Source organism: Dreissena polymorpha, chromosome 1, assembly GCF_020536995.1.
Source record: "Dreissena polymorpha isolate Duluth1 chromosome 1, UMN_Dpol_1.0, whole genome shotgun sequence".
Classification (NCBI taxonomy): Eukaryota; Metazoa; Mollusca; class Bivalvia; order Myida; family Dreissenidae; genus Dreissena; species Dreissena polymorpha.
Window position 1 is genome coordinate 155,387,655 of NC_068355.1, and position 22,082 is coordinate 155,409,736.

Here is a 22,082-nt window from a genome sequence, read left to right on the forward strand (position 1 = left end):
CGAGCTGGCTATGACAATAGCTCGGGTTTTCTCCGAAAACAGCCTTGCTAATAAAAATTAAACATACTTAACATGCAGCGTTTTATATTTACTTATTTAATTTATGTTGATATCAAATCACCTATATTAAGTATCAACGTAATAATATATGACCATTCATTGTACACTGATTTCTTGCCGCCGCCGCCCCCCCCCCCCTCCCGCATTTGTTTTGTGGAAAAAAATTGTGCCCCCCCAGTTATCTCCTCTCTGGATCCAGCACTGTATTGCAATCCCTTTTGTCCTCACTTTAAGGGGTATATGAAAGGTATTGAATGGAGACAAATAGTGAATTTTTCAGTTAGTAAAAGCATTAATTATTTCACTTACCTGATTAGAATTAGATCATGACCAGAAAATCAAAACAGCACATATACTAGTAAATTAAAAGTGTTATTACAAAAGATTAAATTTTAATGATTCATTTTACATCAGAAGTGGGACACAGTACTGTCACTTCCATACAGCATTCAAACATAAATACGGTCAAGTGGGCAACATGACGCAAATATTTACTGGCTGCATGTAATCCATCAATAATGGCAGTACATTGACATGATTTGATAATGGCAGTTCAATGACATGTTATAACCTATGATTTATGCCCATTGCAAACACAGGTGGTTAGCGTGTGGCTATGATATTAATAAGTGAAAACATCATTTTGAATGATAAATAATCATATTATAACGAAAAATTAACTTTTCTGAAAAAAAAATATTTCACTATCAAATATATATATAACAAGGTATGCAACTCAAAATCAGCCCAAAACGGGGTGCATCGCTTTGAACAGCCATATCTTCATCAATTGTGCAGCGATTTTCACGATCTCGGTCTTATTCAACGCAGAAATGAATTTCCTTTCTGGAAATGTATATGTCTTGCAATTTTTTTACAAATGCTGGGTCAACTTTTAAGAAATAACACGATACACAACACGCATGACCCAGTTGTCAGTGATCATGCTGTCTTTATGAATGAAATCTCCAGTTGTAAAGACACACCTCCGCATTGGACCAATGAAATCACTCGTATGTTTAAAATGTCAGTTAGTTGATATGTATGTAAACAAAGGTTTCAAACGGCGCTTGACAGTTAGTCTTGATGCAGAATGTAACGACAAGAACGGTAATAATGTTTTTTCATACGTTTTATTGAATTATGGTATCGAACTGCATGAACTTTGTAGGGAAGTTGCCCTTTACTCCGTGAAGATTTCAGTCTAAAAGACAGCATGATCACTGTCAACTGGGTCATGCGAGTTGTGTATCGTGTTATTTCTTAAAAGTTGACCCAGCATTTGTAAAAATATTGCAAGACATATACATTTCCAGAAAGGAAATTCATTTCTGCGTTGAATAAGACCGAGATCGTGAAAATCGCTGCACAATTGATTAACTCATTCCATACTACAGCCTAATCTCTAGGCAACCCCTATCAGTAATAGCCTTATCTTCTCCTAGATAATCAGTACCCTCATCAGCTCTGAATGCCTGACAGATTATCTGTTTATTGTTACTTTTAGTGGTGTGAAAAGGGATATGGTGCTTTTAGGTAATGTTACTTTGTTGACTGATTATGTGACTAATGTTTTATTATTATATTTTCAATTTAAAAATGAATATACATGTAGTAATATTATCAAATTTTCGAAATCTTGCATAACTTATAAAATAAAAAACCATTGGATTATTTCCAAATAATGTATCCAATACCATTATTATTTATTTATACTCTTTTTACAAACAGATACTGTTTTAATGAATAAAAACAATCTTTAAAGATTGTTTTAAAATAAAACAAAATTCATTATTTAATGACATAAAAACAATAATAAGATATTGTTAATAATAAAAACAAACATCAATAGATAATAAAAAACATAGTTATGTTTCAATTGTAAGTAATTTTATGAAAAAAATAAATAAATTCTGAGAACATCTTAATATGCTTGTATTATAACTTTATGAAAATTAAACAGAATACAAATAACTATCCTTAAAAAGCAAACACAGAAAACATGAGTTACCATTACTTAATTGATTAATTTTTCATCTTATTTTCACAAGTTTTGACCAGAAATGGTTAATCAAAATCAATTTCCAAATTATAAAAGTATTTGTTACAAGAATTTTCTTAGTTTGAAAAACTAACTGGAAATAAATAGCTGTCTTTACATGCCAATTTAAACAGACGCATTTTTAAGTCATTAGGCATTCAGAGCTACATCTTAGTTGTCGTATATTTACGACGCTAGGAATTCACACTGTAGATTATTGGACGCATATATACGACGCTAGGAACTCCACTGTAGATTATTTGGACGCATATATACGACACTAGGGCTGAATGGGTTAAGATATGGCTGTTCAAAGCGATGCACCCCGTTTTGGGCTGATTTTGAGTTGCATACCTTGTTATATATATATTTGATAGTGAAATATTTTTTTTCAGAAAAGTTAATTTTTCGTTATAATATGATTATTTATCATTCAAAAGGATGTTTTCACTAATTAATATCATAGCCACACGCTACCCACCTGTGATTGCAAACATTATAACATGAATAATTCTTACATGATCAGGATAATTTTATAGAATAATTTACTCTGATTTACTATACATTTATATACTATATTAGAAATGTTTATGTATAAGTAATACGTTTATTGAATAAGACAAAATAGGGCCTAAACAACTGTAACCTGCCCATATATTTGCATATGTCAATTTGGTACAATGGCCCCTATTTTTGACAGATTTAAAACATAATTTATCAAACTTGACCAGTGGGTTTTTTTTCATTTCAGAAATATATTTTGTAAGTTTGAATGAATTGAATGAATTCCCTCAAGCTTGACCTGAGAAACAGAAACACTTAAGCATATCTTTGATGATGACACTGAGGAAAGTTCCGTTGAATAGCTTGCCTTTTCTTCCAAACCACAGGTGGTTAGCGTGTGGCTATGATTTTAATTAGTGAAAACATCATTTTGAATGATAAATAATCATATTATAACGAAAAATTAACTTTTCTGAAAAAAAAATATTTCACTATCAAATATAAATATAACAAGGTATGCAACTCAAAATCAGCCCAAAACGGGGTGCATCGCTTTGAACAGCCATATCTTCATAAATTTTGCAGCGATTTTCACGATCTCGGTCTTATTCAACGCAGAAATGAATTTCCTTTCTGGAAATGTATATGTCTTGCAATATTTTAACAAATGCTGGGTCAACTTTTAAGAAATAACACGATACACAACACGCATGACCCAGTTGACAGTGATCATGCTGTCTTTAAGACTGAAATCTTCACGGAGTAAAGGGCAACTTCCCTACAAAGTTCATGTAGTTCGATACCATAATTCAATAAAACGTATGAAAAAACATTATTACCGTTCTTGTCGTTACATTCTGCATCAAGACTAACTGTCCAGCGCCGTTTGAAACCTTTGTTTACATACATTTCAACTAACTGACATTTTAAACATACGAGTGATTTTATTGGTCCAATGCGGAGGTGTGTCTTTACAACTGGAGATTTCATTCATAAAGAATACATGATCACTGTCAACTGGGTCATGCGTGTTGTGTATCGTGTTATTTCTTAAAAGTTGACCCAGCATTTGTAAAAATATTGCAAGACATATACATTTCCAGAAAGGAAATTCATTTCTGCGTTGAATAAGACCGAGATCGTGAAAATCGCTGCACAATTGATGAAGATATGGCTGTTCAAAGCGATGCACCCCGTTTTGGGCTGATTTTGAGTTGCATACCTTGTTATATATATATTTGATAGTGAAATTTTTTTTTTCAGAAAAGTTAATTTTTCGTTATAATATGATTATTTATCATTCAAAATGATGTTTTCACTAATTAATATCATAGCCACACGCTAACCACCTGTGTTCCAAACGTCAAGCTAAAAACAAGCTTATTGTGAGTCGATATTGACAGTCCATATATTGTTTTCCATTTTAAAAGAATTATTTTTTTATAAACTTATTTGGTTTATATTATTTATTCCACTTTCATGCAAGTAAGATTTCATACACTTATAATTTTGATAACCTTCATTAAAATTAAGCCATTTGTTTTTATTCAGCATGGCTTGAAACCACTTGAATAATATCAGCCATTTACTTCATTTAAACCAGCATTTGTTGTTACGGCACCTCTGAGCCTAGAAGTATGCAGAAACTACAACATTCAGAAAAAAATATGGATATACGTTTTTCAAATTTATGGAATAAGATTAACAGAAGGCATAATATGTATAAGAGTTGTCCACTAACAAGAGCAGGAAAAGTTGACAGGGTACAATGTAGCTCCTGACCAGACTGTGCCAAACCAACTCACACTTGGGATATCTGCATGGTTAACCAATACTTTAATAGTATACATACTTATGCCAGTTAATTGCCAACTGTCTTACTTAAACCAGAGGTAGGGGAGAACAAAAAGAATAAACTCAACTTGAGTCTGTGAAAATAAAGTTTACAAGTATAATGTTTTCAAATCTTCATGTTAAAATCTTCAAGTATCCTAACAAAAAAGAAACCATTGGAATGAAATCAAACAAGAGTGACGATTGCCTAAATGTGCTCACCTCAGACGTCAAGGCACAAAACTGTTCTGAGAAGTCAAAAATGTTCACTAGTTTTGTCAATAAAACTGACCCCTGCAGCACCTAGCAGCCATATTTTTTTAACAAACCACAATCATTTTACAATGTACCCAGTGCTCCAGCTAGGATTTGAAAAGGGCAGGGGGGCTTTTTTGTCAAAAGGGCACTTTGGACGCGCAGTATTTTGTCAAAAGGGCACTTTCGACGCGCAGTATTTTGTGCAAAAGGGCACGTTCGAGCGCACGGGTGTTTCTGGAATGCTTCCTATTGCATGTTAATTAATATGTTATAAATAATTGTATTATTCCCATTACTATTAAACCATTCAAATATAACGTCTACAATGAGGATTAAACTAATTACAATGTAATAAGAGATTTATGAATAATCATGTAAAAAAAAAAAAAAAAAAAAATTTTTTTATGGGGGCGGAGGTTCGGGGGGCAGGGCGGCGGAGGTTCAGGGGGGCAGGGCGCGGCGCCCTTCGATTTAGACCTAGCTGGATCACTGGTAACTCAGGCCAGATATAATTTTTACTCAAGTTCATTTTTCTTTGGGTTAATTGTTCCTTTTAGTTAATATATTAAAAGCGTCCATTGATTTCCGGTAAGCATTGTTGACGTTTAATTCATTGTTGAAAATATGCCTAGAAATGTATCGTTGTATGTTGTTTTTATATCCATTTGTTTAATAAATGTTTATTGCGTTGATAAAGACCAGAACCTCATTATTATGCTATATAATTAAGTCAAACCACTATTACGTAGATCTCAACTGTATCACTATGGAAATGTTTGAGTAACGCCGCATAAGCAAAAAGTATAAAAGCGTGCTTTTCTCCTATGAATAGTCAGTTCTACTGCCGACTTCGTCGAGTTAACGTTGCGAAAATAGGTAATTAAATTATATTATTAACATACATTAGGGACTTTGGGCACATAGAGACTGGCTATCCTCTTCAAACGTTCTGAGAACCTTAAGTTGGATTCCTACCCCTCAGCAGCCCGGGTCGTTAATAGTTGATATATAAGTCACATACCTTCACACAAACACTACAAGGCTCCATACCTAGGGTAACGAGTCACCCAAACTCGGAGTCATAACGAAGTGTTCACAGACATAGGTCTCCATACAACGTCCCGAAGACATAGGTCTCCATACAATGTCCCGAGGACATAGGTCTCCATACATAGTCCCAAGGACATAGGTCTCCAAACATAGTCCCGAGACATAGGTTTCCATACAGGTTTTTTTTTAGTTTTGGGGGAAGGGGGTCGAGTCCCCTGAGAGGGGGAAAATTCGCGCGTAAAAGGGGAAAAGGGGGAAATTAAAATGCGTAGCTAGTAACAGTACAAAATCAAGTTTTAACACTATAATTCACCATACAGAGGGAGAAAAACATAATTCAAACTCTTTTATTCATTAACATGTTTTGTTCATGTTCAAAGTTCAACATTTCTGGGCTTTTCAGCGAATTTATCAATTATTCTGGTGACCTCCTCGTTACCAAGTCTCTCCGTGTGCACTGTGCAGACAAAGTCTGATCAGGGACTTCAGTGTAGCTTCCCCAAGCCTGTTTCTCTGTGGCGTGCAAAGCAGGTTGAGCAAACTAAACAGTCTTTATACACTCTCTCGACCGGACGTTTCTGGCGTTTCACTGTCGGCATTTGAAGAAAACTGACTTTTAAGTTGTACTTGTTTGAAAAGAATATCAATTTATTTTTAAGTTAAAACAGATTTGTCAATTTTTTTACGATAGCTTTTGTTGTTGTGCAACATGTTTGAATACATATGGTTTGTGGTAGATGTCGTAAAGCGAAAGTCGTGATAGTGAACTACGTACGGTTTGCGGTAAAGGCTAAAATAAAGTAAACATGCGGATGCAGTTCAGGAAAATTGTAGTAAATTCGTAACGAAAGACGTATTTAAATGAGGTATTGATTAAAATTGAATAAAACTTCCGAGAGGGGAATTTTAAAAATATTTGGGGGAAAAATATATACTCTAAAGATGGGGGAATGGGGCCGAATAACGCCGAATATTTCATAAAAAAAAAACACTGCCATACATAGTTCCGAGACATAGGTCTCCATACATAGTCCCGAGACATAGGTCTCCATACATAGTCCCAAGGACATAGGTCTCCATTCATAGTCCCGAGACATAGGGTTTCCATACATAGTCTCGAGACATAGGTCACCATACATAGTCCCGAGACATAGGTTTCCATACATAGTCTTCAGGCATAGGTCTCCATACATAGTCCTGAGACATAGGTCTCCATACATAGACCCGAGGTCAAAGGCGTACATAGTGAGGTTCGAGGTCGTATGATTATAGCATTTGATTACATTTGATTTACTGTTCCAAACCAATTATTGTATTAATAACCAATCATAAAGCAAGGTAGCTTGAGGAAAATTATACCTATTGTATTGTGCTTTGAGTTATTGTCTGAGCCATACTATAAAGACCGACGCTCGGTCAAGACACCTTACATTATATTCTTAACCAGGGCCCTCAATCTGTCAAATCCACGTCCGAAATTCGGCCGCATTCCCCCCCTGAAAAGCATACGTTTTTCCCCTTTTTTGGGGAAAAATTCCCCCTAAAAAAAAAAAAATAACAAAATATTTTTTTTTTATAGATAGATGTCTCATGATTATTATATCTCAATTCTATTTTAATTGAATCTTGTCAAACATACTAAATTATGAAATAAGCAATGAATATAGTGCAAACATGTACAAATGTAATAATTAGATAGTAAGTAAAAAATCCCCCAAAAAAGGGAAACGCCGCAAAAATTCCCCCTGCTATGGGTAGCGACCCGCTTCCCCTAAACTGGATTGAGGGCTTGAGGGCCCTGTTAACAAGTTTCAAGACGAGTGGGTTACAAAATGTGATAAGGAAAAAAAGCCCAGCCTCATGGCAGCCATGTTTTTCAAAGGATGGAAATCATATCTCATCATGTGGAGGAATCATTAAAACAAATGTTCAGATTAATTTTAATGATTATTGGAAAACCATGTGGCCTTATGAGTTTTCAAAAGCTTTTTTCTTTAATTATCTTAGTAATCTACTTTACCATGCATTTGTTAATGAAAATTTGGATATTTTTGTCCTAGAAACATAGTTTTCCACCCCACATGACTGTGGTGTAGCTTGCACTGGCCACGCCTATTCCCAGGACACGCCTCCGGCATGAATGCTTCTTTGATAGCATGTACACCAGACAGACTGTTTTGTATGCTTGACGAGTACGAATGTAAATAAAACCAGTATAACTTTCAATGGTGTTTGTTCCTTTAATGGAGTTCCTTTAATGGTGATAAATAGTGTATTCTGTAGAAGAAACACTACAATGACCAAGTTTTAATTTGACCTAGTCAGTGACATATATTGATGTTTATCCCCTGTAACCCCATTGTGAACTTGAGTGAGATACATTGTATCATAGAGAAAATGTTCCGACTAAGTTTCATGAAGCTTGGACAATAAATGTGGCCTCCAGAGTGCTCACAACCTTTTTCTTCATCTGATCTAGCATCCTAGCTTTTAATACCATGTGACAAAGTTTTGAAATTAATACAGTTTGTTTGATGCATTTATTGCAATTGGAAGAGAATGTTGCGCCATTTTTCAGACCATGGTCTTGTGAAGGAACTTTGACAGTTGTATCCCTTGTATGCATTTATGCTATAAGTGCTTTAAACACAATTTTTATTCAGACGCCCTCCATATATTATTTTTTTACATTTATTTATGATCATATTTGGTGTGTAATGACTCTAAAGAAAAAACATTGATAATAATCTTGTTTTAAATTGTTTTGTACATGTTCACGCATAAATATGCATAATCCCGACTCTAACCATTCCCAAAACATCCGTATCAACCTCACTCTATCAATTACTGCATACTTTCTTCTGTACCCATTGCTATTAGTTACCTGATAATCCCGTATATTAAATGTATAAAATACAACAACACTCCGCCTTTAGGCAAGCTTAAGTTGGGTAATGAGTTACATGTTTTTTTTACAGAGAATTAAATCAGCTCTCAAAATGTTTGGGCGAAGACAATATTGCTTTGATCTTAAGTGGCTAGCTGCAGTTAATACTGAAAAAATACAACGTAAATTTCAAGCTTCCCGCAGACTTTGATTTGGATATTCAAGTGCCCAGGCAAGGGACCTTTATTTAAATGGCCAGTGGAAAGCACTGAGCATATATATATTTTTGTAGCAAGTATTTTTCTTAACCGCCCATCTGGTTTTGTCTGCTTGTGGTGTCAGACAATGATTGTTGACAATTTTAACAAGTATTTAGATTTTGGAGGTTATTAGCAGGGATTTCAATAGACGCAGAATCCTGCGTTTTGACGCGAGCAATTTTAAAATATGACGCACCGAAAATTTGACCCGCGCGTCAGTCAGTTTACATCTAACCATATTTCCATGATGTAAATCCCTTAATGCTTCTGATTGACATTCATGCCCCAGTATTGGAAACTCGGTCAATACATAGAGGGGATACCACAGGCTTCGTTTATCTTATCTAATCTCTTCCAATAAACATGTCATCGTTTAAAGAGTGCGTATGCGAATTAATTGGGAAATTAGAAGCACATGCATATGCCGTTAAAACAGTTCCTTTGAATTATGGTGCATAATCCATAATACAATCCAAACAAAACACCTTTGACTAATTGCTTTGTAAACAAAACGAGCAACTATTAATTGACATACACTCAAAGTTTCTTTTTTGCCCGTAAAATAAATTGTCAACACTTAAATCCAAACTGTGAGTTCAATAATTGTTTATATCGGAAAGACCAATTAACGCAACAACGAACACAGCGCCGTACTTAGTTACACTTTTTGCGAAATAAGTTTACACAATACAGCACGTGGTCATGAAAGTTCAAAGCAGCCCTTTGAAGTGGCGCCGATTAGCGGGTAGGGTCTAGCAAATTGAGAACTTTAAATGTATTTCATGTGACGTCATTGACTAAGTTAATTGCTTAAATCGTAACCGTTACACAAGCGTTTGTGAACTGTGTTAACTCGGCTCGGATTAATTGTTTGTGAAAGTTGTAATTCGGTATTTAAAAGTACTTTAAAGACGGTGCCGAGCATCATCATCACACCTTTATGGTGAGCAATTGATTACTTATGGCGAGAAAGTTGTGAAAACGATACCCGTATTACAATTTTATGCAGCAACACTTCAATTTCAGTACATGTATATTTCATCATGTCCATTTATAAAACTGAAGCATATCGTTTTTCTACAGCCACATTATTTGCTGGTTCAAATTTCGATCAACAGCGTACACCAATCACTATACATGAATGCCTTGTAAAACACGTGTTTCAATAAGAGCGCGAAATTGTTGCTGTCGACTGTCACGCATGGAAAGTGTGTGTGTTGCAAAAGTCTTGTACCTAAATTGCAACTCGGTACATGTATTTTTTAGAATGAAAAACTCACAGTTGAATAAATAAACTCAATGAGAAAGTCCCTTTGAAACTTAAAAAAAATACGTCAATTTACGACTAATTCAACAACAACAACTACATTTTTGTGGGGAATGGCCAATACATTTACCTAAGAAGTGACACTTGTGAATAACTGCAAGTAATTTATAGTGAACAAAAGTAGTAATGGTGCTAGTTAAATGAATTATAAATAAGTTGATACCAGTCATAAGGGATATTAAGGGGTTAGCAATAGTATTATTTATAAAAAGAGTATGATATTACTTGTGTTCCTTTATATGAATAATTTTGTATGCAAATAATGTCATTAAAAAAAATGAATAATACACACAAAAACACAATTCTTGTACACCTATTTTTGCGCTTCAAAATTGACCCCAACATTTTTCAATTTGACTCCTTAAAATTTCAGGCCAGGGGTCATAGACTCCTTGTTTTTAAAATCTATTGAAATCCCTGATTAGTATTGAACAATAAAAGATGATTTTTTTAAAGAATTGTCTACGAATTGACCACGCCGCCTATCTTAAGCGCCACTCTGCCCTTTTCAAAGGTAAAAGCTGCCAGGTGCCCTTATTGATAACATCTTAATTGCCCTTTGACCAAACTTCTAAGCCGACTGTATCAGACTATGGCCCCAAGGCAACGAAGATTCACGTGGTTGTGAATTAGTCATGCATGAATAACCTCGTGTCAATATCAATAATCAATGTCAGTGTCGTTGTTATTCCAAGTAAACTTATCGGTCCGTAATGTGTACTCCTCCACAATAAAATCGTTAACAGTTGTTTCAGAGACTTATGATGAAAACCTCGATGTTTTCCTCATGGAAATTGTGCACTTGATGCATAATTCATTTATATAGAAACATTTATTTGTATGCGCAATTAAATTAAAAAAACACACACACACACAAGTTGTATCTTTATAGTTATTGTCTTTAAGATAATTAATTATTGAAACAATTATTGTAATGTATACTCAGGGATTTCAATAGATTTTAAAAACCAGGAGTCAATGACCCCTGGACTGAAATTTTGAGGAGTCAAATTGAAAAATTGTGGGGTCAATTTTGAAGCGCGTTAATTTTGTTTTTGTCTGTATTATTCAATTTTTTAGATAAAAATATAATCTAAGAGTAACACAATGTCTTAAAAAGTTATACTGCTTTATTAAATAACAATACCATGATACATAACACAACATTTTTTAATGATTTGGTACATTAAATATACTTCCTTATAGTTATAACACATTTAAGTCTTTTAACACATTTAAATAATTTAAGATACCGGTATGTACCGGTAGCACCTTTTCATCACATATTTATCATCATTATATTATCATTCCTATGATAGCTTTTCTAACAAAACACAATCTAAATGCATGGAACATCTAGTATATCTATTACTGTTTATCCGAATACTATACATGTCCGAAATATGTACACTTTGGAATGCCTTACCTGTAGTAGTTTTACTTTAATAATCCAAATTTTTCTTGTTGTTATCGGGTTTAACAAACCTTATCAAACGTTTGTTAAATCCAGTTAATGCTTTCTCCATTATTGAATCGCCATTACTTGCAATTTGAATCGCCAGCTTTGAATTGAACGCGGGTTGAATGTTAAGTCCGCCATTTACAATGTCGAAGGTCATGACGCAGCAATTTAATTCTACTCGGATAATTTATATCTTATCGAGAAAATGTGTTTTTTCAATGTTTATGTGTAGTATTATTAATTGTTAGTAAAACAATTGAACTGTGATTCCAGTTTATATAAGTTAGGTGTTACTCGTCATTATCGGTGGATTAACAACTGACAAAACTCGCTGGACTTAGATCTACTATTTGATCTACGTAATTAATAGACCTTTGATCAATATGGTTTTTACTTTAATTAATTTTGCCGACTTTCTTTAACCGTGCCGTCTGAAAAGTCTGCAAAAAACCTGCAATTATCGGATGGTCAATCAATTATCACGTAATCACTGCTGCTAATTACCCAGTTAGTGGGCATGCGCTATTTAGACAATGACATGTGTATTGGAAGAGATGAGATAAGATAAACAACGCCCGGGGTATTCCCTCGATTATAGACCGAGTTTCAAATACTGAAACATTAATTTCAATTAGGAGCACAGCGGGATTTATTACCATGGAACTCGAGATGTTAACTGACTGACTCACGGATCAAATTTTCGACGCGTCAAAATGACGCACAGCAGAAAAAAGGGTTGCGTCAAAAATGAGTCATTTTTAATTTGCTCGCGTCAAAACGCAGGATTGTTAAATGCTAATCACGTATTATGCGGACATGTACCATTTTACGTTGCCATGCGCACATGTCGCTTACATCATTTTAACAAGTAGGCGGGCTATACAGAAAATAAATTGTGACTCAGTGCAAAAATGGCAAAAAACTATCAAATTAACAAAGGATATCACGTTAAAATGCCCTTTTTGAAAGTAATGCGCCATGCCCCTTTGCCCTCCTGGAAAAAACACTACCAATGCAAAGGCTAAGGAACACTGAGATACTGCAAACATATTTACCTCTCTAAAGCACAAACTCATGCAAAGGTACCATTAAAGAAAGAAATAATTGCTTTTTATTCACTTTGTTATTCTTTCATCCGCTCTTTCCAATATATTGAAAAAAATTGAAATGGTCCCGACTAAAAGTGTTACTATCAGTTAGGTTGCAGTACAACAATCTTTTGCACATCAAGATATTTGATATAACAAATCCATAACAATGTCGAACAGATGTCGAATTTTTACACTGTTCCAAATTTTAAAATGAGAGAAAAGTGTATTGATTCAATGATTGGACGTGTGTTTTAGGTTGCATGAAAATGATGACGTCCATAGGCGGACATTTAGATGCGTATGAAATCTGTGTGCAGAACTGCTATTGTGTTTATGAAGGGGTGCATACGTAACCCCAGAGCCGCCATAGCAAAAGTTAGCAAAGACTCTGGGAGTAGCCTACGTTTTATATGTGATGTTCGTTAACTGTTGCATTCACCAAAACAAGTCCCTTTTAGTTTAAATAGTTCAATGCAACCTCTAAATTTTAAGTATGGCATTTATGAATACTAGTAATAGAACCATTTATTTATTTTATGATAGCTCTTACAATTAAGCAATTACCTGATTTTAAATCCATTTAATTAACTATTGCAACTATCACAAACGTCGTTTTCATTTTGTGTGTTTTCGATTAGAAACTTCCGGGTGTGTCACATGACGTCATCTGCGGCACGATGGACCAGGTTAGTCCGGGACTTGAACAATTGCCGGAAACGTAATTCTAAACTCGGTGTGTATTAATTTATAGTTAAAAAGTCATAGGGACATAAAAACATTCAATAATATTGCATAGTAAATATTAAAATAGATTTTAATAGATTTTAATAGATTAGTTATATTTTTTTAACCGAACTTACCGGTACGCCATGGAAAACAAACTTAGATCATCCGCAGGTGAAACCTGCCCAACTACGCAGGTTGTTTACAAATGGCGGACACTGTGGTAATATTTATTTATGTTAATTTATATTTTGTAATTTTTGTTTAGGTGGCATTTTATATTTACGTTATTTTTATTATTATTATTATTTGCTTCTTCCAAATACACAGCATTTGCATGTTATGACATGTTTAATTGCAGTATTCAGCTTACTTGTCGCGGTACAAGGCTTTAACTTAGTTTAAACTTTAAGTCGTTTCGCAGAACTTGGTCCTCGGTTTTTATCCCTGCTTATTATAACTAAGGAATTGTCAATAGCTCTATGCTAGGGTGTGGGTAGTTCTGGACTTGTACTTTTCAAAGCTCGTTATAGGCTAAGAGAAATCTTCATGTCAATTGTATTAAAGTGAAAATTTCCTATTATCAAATGTTGATGTGGAAACCAAAATTTTGAAAATATTTTCTTCTTACAAATTTATACAGTATTACAATATAGTCTAATTTGAGTATCAAATATAAAAAGATATAAACAGCTTTTTATAGTGCAAACACGTACACATGTAATGTGAGACGTGAACATTCCCCCTCATGAGGGATGTTGGTAGCTTCCCCAGATGGCCCTGATAGTGTTTGGATTGGCTGGTGTCAGGTTTTGGGTTTTATACAGACAAATTAGAATTGGCTTCTAAAATTTAGTTTGTTATTGAGTTTCCGGATAATATTTGGATGAAAAAATATTTCCTTGAATGGTATTCTGAGTGCAAAACATGATAATGTAAAGGCAAGAAATCTGTGCACCCTTACAATTTGATGGCAGGGATATTGTCTTATGGGTCTTCTTAGTATGATGACGTTTTTTTGTTAGCCTGTCTTCATAATTCCTTAATGACACTTGATTCCATGTGTTAGTAAATTCATAGTATCTGCTTGTTTTCAGTTCTGATTGTGTGTGACCAAACTTTCCAGTTAGAGAATGGGTGTCAAAGATTTTGAATCTATGTTTGACACGATTGACATCAGTAGAAAAGGAACAATAACGGTAGAAGAACTTCGCCAGTTCTGTGAGCTCCTATACTTTGCCCCAGTCTGCATACAACATGTGGAGGGGGCCGTCAAACAAGTGTGTGAAAATCCAGCTGTTGTAAGGCGTAGAGAGTTTCTTGATGTACTCACTGATGTTGAGCGAAGACGTGCAGTTGATGAGCAGGCTTTCTGGGATTTTCAGGTATTGACTTGATATCAATAATTTGCAAATATATAATGTAAGTATTATAGATTTTCACCTTAACAGTAAAGCCTAGTAAGACCACAATTATTTTTTCTCTGATTATCTGAACCTAAAAATTGTCAACGGAAATTAAAATGTTATGTTTTCATTTCCCCTGCAAGGTCTGAATTTTCCCACACCCAAAACATGTGGTTCAGATAACATATTTTACAACAGGATACTTTGTAAGTTTGTAACAATGGAACACAAGTCAAGGACAAACATCACTACAAAATATAATGAAGAACCTCTTGGCAATACATTATTTAACAGTGAACGCATTTATATTTCTGAAAATGATGCAAGTTTACCCAAATTTCAAGATAATAATGGATAATTTTACTCCTTATTCCGTTTAATCAATATTTGTCTATTGTGAAAGGCTAGACCCTTTCCCAAAATCAAGTAAAAATGCGCAGGGCTCATAAGTTTTGAAATTATATCATCATATCAATGCATTTTGTCTTGTGCAAAACATTAGTCTCGCTCCAAGGTCAAGGTCACATTGGAACCTGCTGTTTGTGAATATTGTTTTTATGTTATTCAAAATAATTTTGTACAAAATGATCATATCAAGACACTGTGTCTTGTGCAACAATGTTATTGCTTTATTGTATCTTTCCATGCCATGATAATGCAGGAAGTGATGATTGTTTCCATGTATGTGAGTGTTTGTGTGCGTGTGTGTGTTTTTGTGGGACAATGTAAGGCTCAATGGCTTTTTTAACCGTCTTTAGCAGAGCCCTAAAGAAAAAAGCACCTTCCCAAACAGAATTTCTTAAAATTATACATTTTTCCACAAATTTCTAGATAACACTGCCCAATTTTAGCTCAGCTGTTTTCGGCTAGGTATTGTCATAGCCAGCTCGTCGTCCGCCGTGCTGAAACCTTAACATTGGCTCTAAAATCAAAGTGCTTCCACTTACAACTTTGAAACTTCATATGTAGATGCACCTTGATGAGTTCTACACGCCACACCCATTTTTGGGTCACTAGGTCAAAGGTCAAGGTCACTGTGACATCTAAAAAAAAATCAAAAAAAAATCTGACAAGCTTTCATTTATTCAAAACTACATCCGCAGTCGAGTATTAGCACCAGTTATGCGGTGCTCTTGTTTTTATTCCTTTTTTCAGTTTTGTTGGCATTTTTTACCCTATTATGAAGGCTAAGCCCTTTTCCCAAATCAATAAAACACATCTGTTTTACATGATGTGATTTTAAATAAATTTTGGCAAATTATCATATCAAGATGAAGTGTCACATGCAATAACAGTGTCACTCACTTGAAGGTTAACAGCGATTTTTGTTCTTCTTTGTAAAGTACGGAAAAAACGGCACTTTCCCAATTAGGGAAAAACTACAAATTTCCCATTTGCTATTTAAAAAAATCCCAATTGAAAGAAACAAAAACAAAAAGTATTTTTTTTATATAAATAAAATGCAACATTTAGTTAGTTTCTCTATGAAGCTCTATGGCTTGAACCAAAAACAATATAATATTCACAACTTGACAATATTTAGTTATCAATTTTAAAGTATTTGGAAGCAAAAAATCAAATACAACAATTTCCCAGTATGAAAACTTCACAAAGCGAATTTTCCCAATTGGGCTGGCACAGTTACTTTTCCCAACTGGGCAAAAACAATTGGATAAAGGTCAAAGGGGACTCTTGGAGATTGTGCATATAACTTAAATGTATGAAAGTGAAAGCACATGTTCATCTCTAGAAAATAATTTCATTGTGACATTGGGATACAAAATTAATCATCTCAAATGATCATTACATCAATACAGTATGTCATGTGCAAAAGACCTGTTGCTCGCTTCAAGGGCAAAGTCACAGTAGACACTTGAATTGTTTGCATGTTCCTTGTATGTACCGTAATTACTCTATGTTTTCGGACACTTAAAAATAATTATTTTTCTAGTGTCCGAAAAACTTAGATACGGAAAATATTCACAAAATACAGGTGTCCGAAAACTTAGAGTCGAAAATTGAAGTGTCAGAAAATAGCGTCAATTGTATCAACGACTATCGGTAATAGCACGCGCTTGTAAAATACCATACCTTATAGTATAAATTACAGTTATATATGTTTGCACTGCATTTTAAATAATGTTAAATGCTTAATTTATTTGACAGAAAGTTACTACCAGGTTGTAGTTTGACCAATGAGTTCAAAGATGAGCATGTGATGTACCGATACTCGCTAGTATGAACCTGTAATTAACGCAATAAAAAAAGCAAACTATGAATTCTTTGTTTGTTCATTTCCGATAGTTGTTGTCTAACACCTTCCATTGTTCGTAACACTTACAATAGGGTACATCACACTTTGAAGCGTTTAGTATTTGTCACAGTTATTTTACTGAGAAGGGGTAGTACTATTGTGGTAGATAATTGAACTGTAAATTGGCACTGCCCCTGGTAATTGTCATAACGCTTATGCTATCGGGCGAAACCATTGTTTAATACCAGTTTACAAGGTTATTTACCCAATAACGCAAATGTAATGGTCCGTTGCCCTCAGGCATGCACCTGCCATGTTTTATGATGTTTATCTGGTTGTAAAACCCCATGATCGAAGTGTCATTAGATATCGAAAACAGGACCGAAATTTGGTAAAATAGCGCTGTAAAATATACTGTCCGAAAACTTAGAAACATTAATTGTGTCCAAAAATTAAGAGTCACGAAAAATAATTATTTTTGCTAAAAAAGAGGGGTGTCCGAAAACTTAGAGTTTCCGAAAACATAGAGTTATTACGGTATATAGTGAAAATACATGCTTGTGTCGGGCCCATAAATTTGTTAAACATTACGGTATTTCAAAATAATTGGGCAAAAATAATCATCATATCTAAACAAAGTATGCACCAACCATGTCTCTCACTTAAAGGTCAAGGTCAAAGTATACACTTGGACTTAATGTATTTCCTTGAATGACCAATAACTTTGTTGTGCATTTTGGTATATCTCAATTAGTTTGAACAAATTACCATGTGGTTTCTTCAAAGTCAAGGCCTCAGTAGAAACTTTAATTGTATGCATTATTTTTATGTTGTAAAAGTGAAAGTAGATGTTCTTTTGTCTGTAAGCTGTACATCTCAATAATGGATTGGTAAATTTTTTCATCTTTTCAAGACAACATGTTGTAAGTGCAAACTATTGTGCATGCTTAAATGGTAATGTCACATCTGTGAAATAGGCTCCTTATGTAACAACATATTTACAAAGGACTTGTACATTCAGTCCACTCTCGTTATCTCGAAGTCGGCGGGAACAAGAAAAAATATCGAGATAACGAAAGTTCGAAATATCCTATTATGTGTTTTCAAAGAAAAAAATGAGACGAAAATTTACCTTGTGTTTAACATCTGAATACCTGCTTAATGGTCTAACTTAAGCCGTCACCGTGTGGCATAAAACTCTCTACCTGATATATACGCGTTTTTACGAGGCATTATTTACTTTGCTATTTAAATGCTTTAAATGACATTTTAAGTATTACAGCATTGCATTAACACATGCGGTTATAATTTTTCTAAACTGTCGAGTAACATCCGGTAATGCTGCTATTTAAAGTTATGATGCAATTGACGTCCAATCAAAACGCGGATTTTCCATCTGAACATGCGTAAAGGTATTACAGAATTGCATTAATACATGCGGTTATAATTTTTCTAAACTGTCGAGTAACATCCGGTAATGCTGCTATTTAAAGTTATGATGCAATTGACGTCCAATCAAGACGCGGGTTTTCCATCTGAACATGCGTAAATCACGTTCCGGAATACCGAACTGTACATGTACAGTTTGTAGTTTGATTATTAGTATTTCGGCCTTTCGGCAGGCTGTGTATTAATTGCAGTAAATTGATGTTAAAGTGACAGGCCTTACTCAATTGTTAATGGCTAACGACATTACACACGTGTGATCATTAATGCAATTAACGGGTCAATATCCTACCGCACAGTATCGGGAGCAGCTGGGCGAAGCGGGACGGTGAATCAACGAAAAAATTTCTCACCTTTTGCCGACACTGAAACAGTTATTCACACTTCGAGATAAACCACAGTAAATACATGTAAAATCGGGACTCGGGATAAAATTTTATATCGAGATATCGAATTATTCGACATAACGAAAATCGAGATATGCGATGTTTATTAATATAGATAAAGAAGGAAAAAAGTTGGGACATTGAGCTTACTTCGACATATCCAGAATATCGAGATATCTGATGTCGAGATAACGAGAGTGGACTGTACATGCTTTATTAACTATTCACATTATGTGTGGCAAGTAAACTAGTAATACTTGTTTCTGTGTCCATTTTTATAAAGCAAGGACATCCATATTTGTCGGGCACATTTCTAGTTAGTTATTTTGCTCGTCTCTGATTATATCCAACATGGAATTTTTTTAATTTTTTTATTGGTCGCTCCAAATTTTAGAGGCCAAAATCCATCAAACAACTGATCCATTTATTGTGACCTTTTGATTACAGCTTGTTACCATTATAGTGCTGATAATAACGAGAGTATTTGTATTTTGACAGTTTTCTGATGTATATGTATATTTTTTTTATACTAACAATGCGCTATTTTGGAGTCATCTAGATCCACACAAAAATGATTATTTATTTATTTATTTTTTTTTGGGGGGGGGTATCAGAATTTTGACTATAATGATGTGAGATACTTCTGAACCTGTCAACATTATTATGACAGGTAAATGACATGTATCAAATATTTTCAATCTTTTCAGGCATTAGATTACACTGGACAGAACAGAATAACATTACAGAATGCGTTACTATTGTTCAAAGAATTTCATGGTGATGCATTTTCTCTGGCAACATGGAGGCGATTTCTGTCGTCAAGGGAAAATTCAGACAGTGACGTGTGTTTTGATGAGATCCGATTCTGGCTGTGTTCCCCGCCTGTTGGTTCAGCATGTCACGAAAACGAGTTTACTCAAGAAGAGCAACGGGTCATCGACAAAAAAACTGAAAATGGAATGAATGAATTCAACAATCTGAAGCAGGCACTGGTATGAATGTTTTAAAATGTCTTCTTCTTTTTGTGGATCACTATCATTGGAATGGAAAGCAATGTTTTGTTGTTATGCTTATTTTTGCCCAGTGCATCTGTCTTCAGCTGTGGTTTATTTCTAACTTTTCATTGTTTTTGGAGAGTTGGCTGCAAAGGCTTTTAAGTTTTTATTGTCCCTACCGGTTTCAACGGAGGGGACTTATGGTTTGCGCTCTGTGTGTCCGTGAGTCCGTCAGTCTGTCACACTTTTCTGGATCCTGCAATAACTTTAAAAGTTCTTTATATTTTTTCATGAAACTGGACAAATGGATAGATGGCAATGTGGAGATAATGCACGTCATTTCATTTTGTTCCTACGTCAAGAATTCGGGTTGCTATGGCAACAAATAGAAATACTGCTGAAAATGGTGGTTTTCTGGATCCTGCAATGACTTTAAAAGTTCTTCATATTGTTCATGACACTGGAAACATGGATAGATGGCAATATGAACATTATGCACGTCATTTCATTTTGTTTGTACCTCAAAAATTCTGGTTGCTATGGCAACAAATTAAAAAATAATCTGACTGGTGGAATTTCTGACAATGGTGGAGCCGGTAGGGGACATATATTGCTTGGCAATAGTCTTGTTGTAGGTGTTTTTTAACAAACAGAGAGAATGATAACATGATGATGATATGGGCTAGTACTGGAAATCAACGTTTGTCCTGAGTTCATTTCTTTAGTAAATTCAACCATTGAACTTTTGGAAAATGATTTAATCTTTTAAAATTCATTTTCCATATTTATAGCAAATTACAAGGAAAGGCCATAAGGATTTTTTACTGGCAAAAGGAATATATTATACAATATGATGTTGTTGAAATGAATTTGGATTCAGTTTATATTGTTTCATACTGCTCTCCAGAAATAAAAGCTCTAGAAATTATGAAAAGCTTGAAATATTTGTTTATTTGTGTGTAATTACATTGTAAACCGGTAACTTTAACCATCTTTTTCCTTTTACCCTAACATGGGTTAAATAAAATAATATTGAAAAAAACACTCTGAGATGCTCTGAGTTATAAAATTCAACAAAACTAGCCTTTGTATTCATTTTATGCTGATTCGCTGTGTTTGCTTTTCCTGTTGTTGTATGTATTTTCCGGTAAGACCAGAATCTTGCTCCAAAGAATATAATGCAATATCCGGTCAGAATATCTTCAGACTAGTATTGCACAGTCTGGTAAGGAGCTACTCTGTCTGCATATGTGCATGCCTGTGTGAAATTACTCTGGCCGCATATTGCATTATAACCATTTATAGCTCGGCTGTTTTCGGAGAAAACCCGAGGTATTGTCATAGCCAGCTTGTCGTGTCCGCCGTTTGTGTCAAGGTTTGTTAAGGTTTTGAACATAAGCTCTAAAATCAAAGTGCTTCAATCTACAACTTTGAAACTTCATATGTAGATGCACCTTGATGAGTTCTACACGCCACACCCGTTTTGGGGTCACTAGGTCAAAGGTCAAGGTCACTGTGACCTAAAAAAAATCAAAAAAATCTGTAAAGCTTTCATTTATTCAAAACTGCACCCGCAGCCGAGCATGGCACCCGTTATGTGGTGCTCTTGTTGCATGATATGGCTGATCTATAATTTTAGGGTGAAGACGCTGCAGCTGAGAGAAATGACCATGTAGAGCACCAGACTGCACATGCACGGCGCAAGCTTAACAAGTATGGCAGTTTGATAGTCATCTTGTCTTAATGCATGTTACCTTTTGATTAGAAGGTAAAGGCGGAGTTTGTATGTTGATTGACACTGAGATTTTAATACCGTAAAACGCTGTGTATAACGCGCAGTTTTTTTACCACAAAATTTAATTTTTAAAAACTTGATGCCCGTTATACACCTCTACAGCCATGCCAAAAGATATTTTCCTTGTCAGTTACCAAGGTACAGTAACTGAACTCTAGGGCTGTCACGATTCACCGGTATACCGGTATATCGCGGTGCATGTCGTGAAAAAAATCGCACCGCGGTACGGCGTTGCCGCACTGGTTTTTTTAATATTATTAGATTAGCACAGATATAAATACATCACATAATTATTTTGATATAG

The 22,082-nt window shown here is 34.7% G+C and overlaps 2 protein-coding genes across 3 annotated transcripts in view; one reads left to right on the top strand and one right to left on the bottom strand.

Annotated features, from left to right (window-relative positions):
• Nucleotides 1–13,442, bottom strand: part of LOC127856886 (uncharacterized) — a 129,169-nt gene extending 115,727 nt beyond the window's left edge. The window contains exon 1 of the mRNA XM_052393087.1: nucleotides 13,338–13,442. Coding sequence (XP_052249047.1) covers nucleotides 13,338–13,353 — 16 coding nt within the window. The 5' untranslated portion in view covers nucleotides 13,354–13,442. The remainder of the gene's footprint in view (nucleotides 1–13,337) is intronic.
• A 232-nt stretch (nucleotides 13,443–13,674) lies between these two features.
• Nucleotides 13,675–22,082, top strand: part of LOC127856876 (uncharacterized) — an 82,686-nt gene continuing 74,278 nt past the window's right edge. For both annotated transcript variants that reach the window (XM_052393055.1, XM_052393064.1), the window contains exons 1-4: nucleotides 13,675–13,719; nucleotides 14,594–14,881; nucleotides 19,696–19,980; nucleotides 21,623–21,696. In XM_052393055.1, coding sequence (XP_052249015.1) covers nucleotides 14,630–14,881; nucleotides 19,696–19,980; nucleotides 21,623–21,696 — 611 coding nt within the window. In that variant the 5' untranslated portion in view covers nucleotides 13,675–13,719; nucleotides 14,594–14,629. The remainder of the gene's footprint in view (nucleotides 13,720–14,593; nucleotides 14,882–19,695; nucleotides 19,981–21,622; nucleotides 21,697–22,082) is intronic.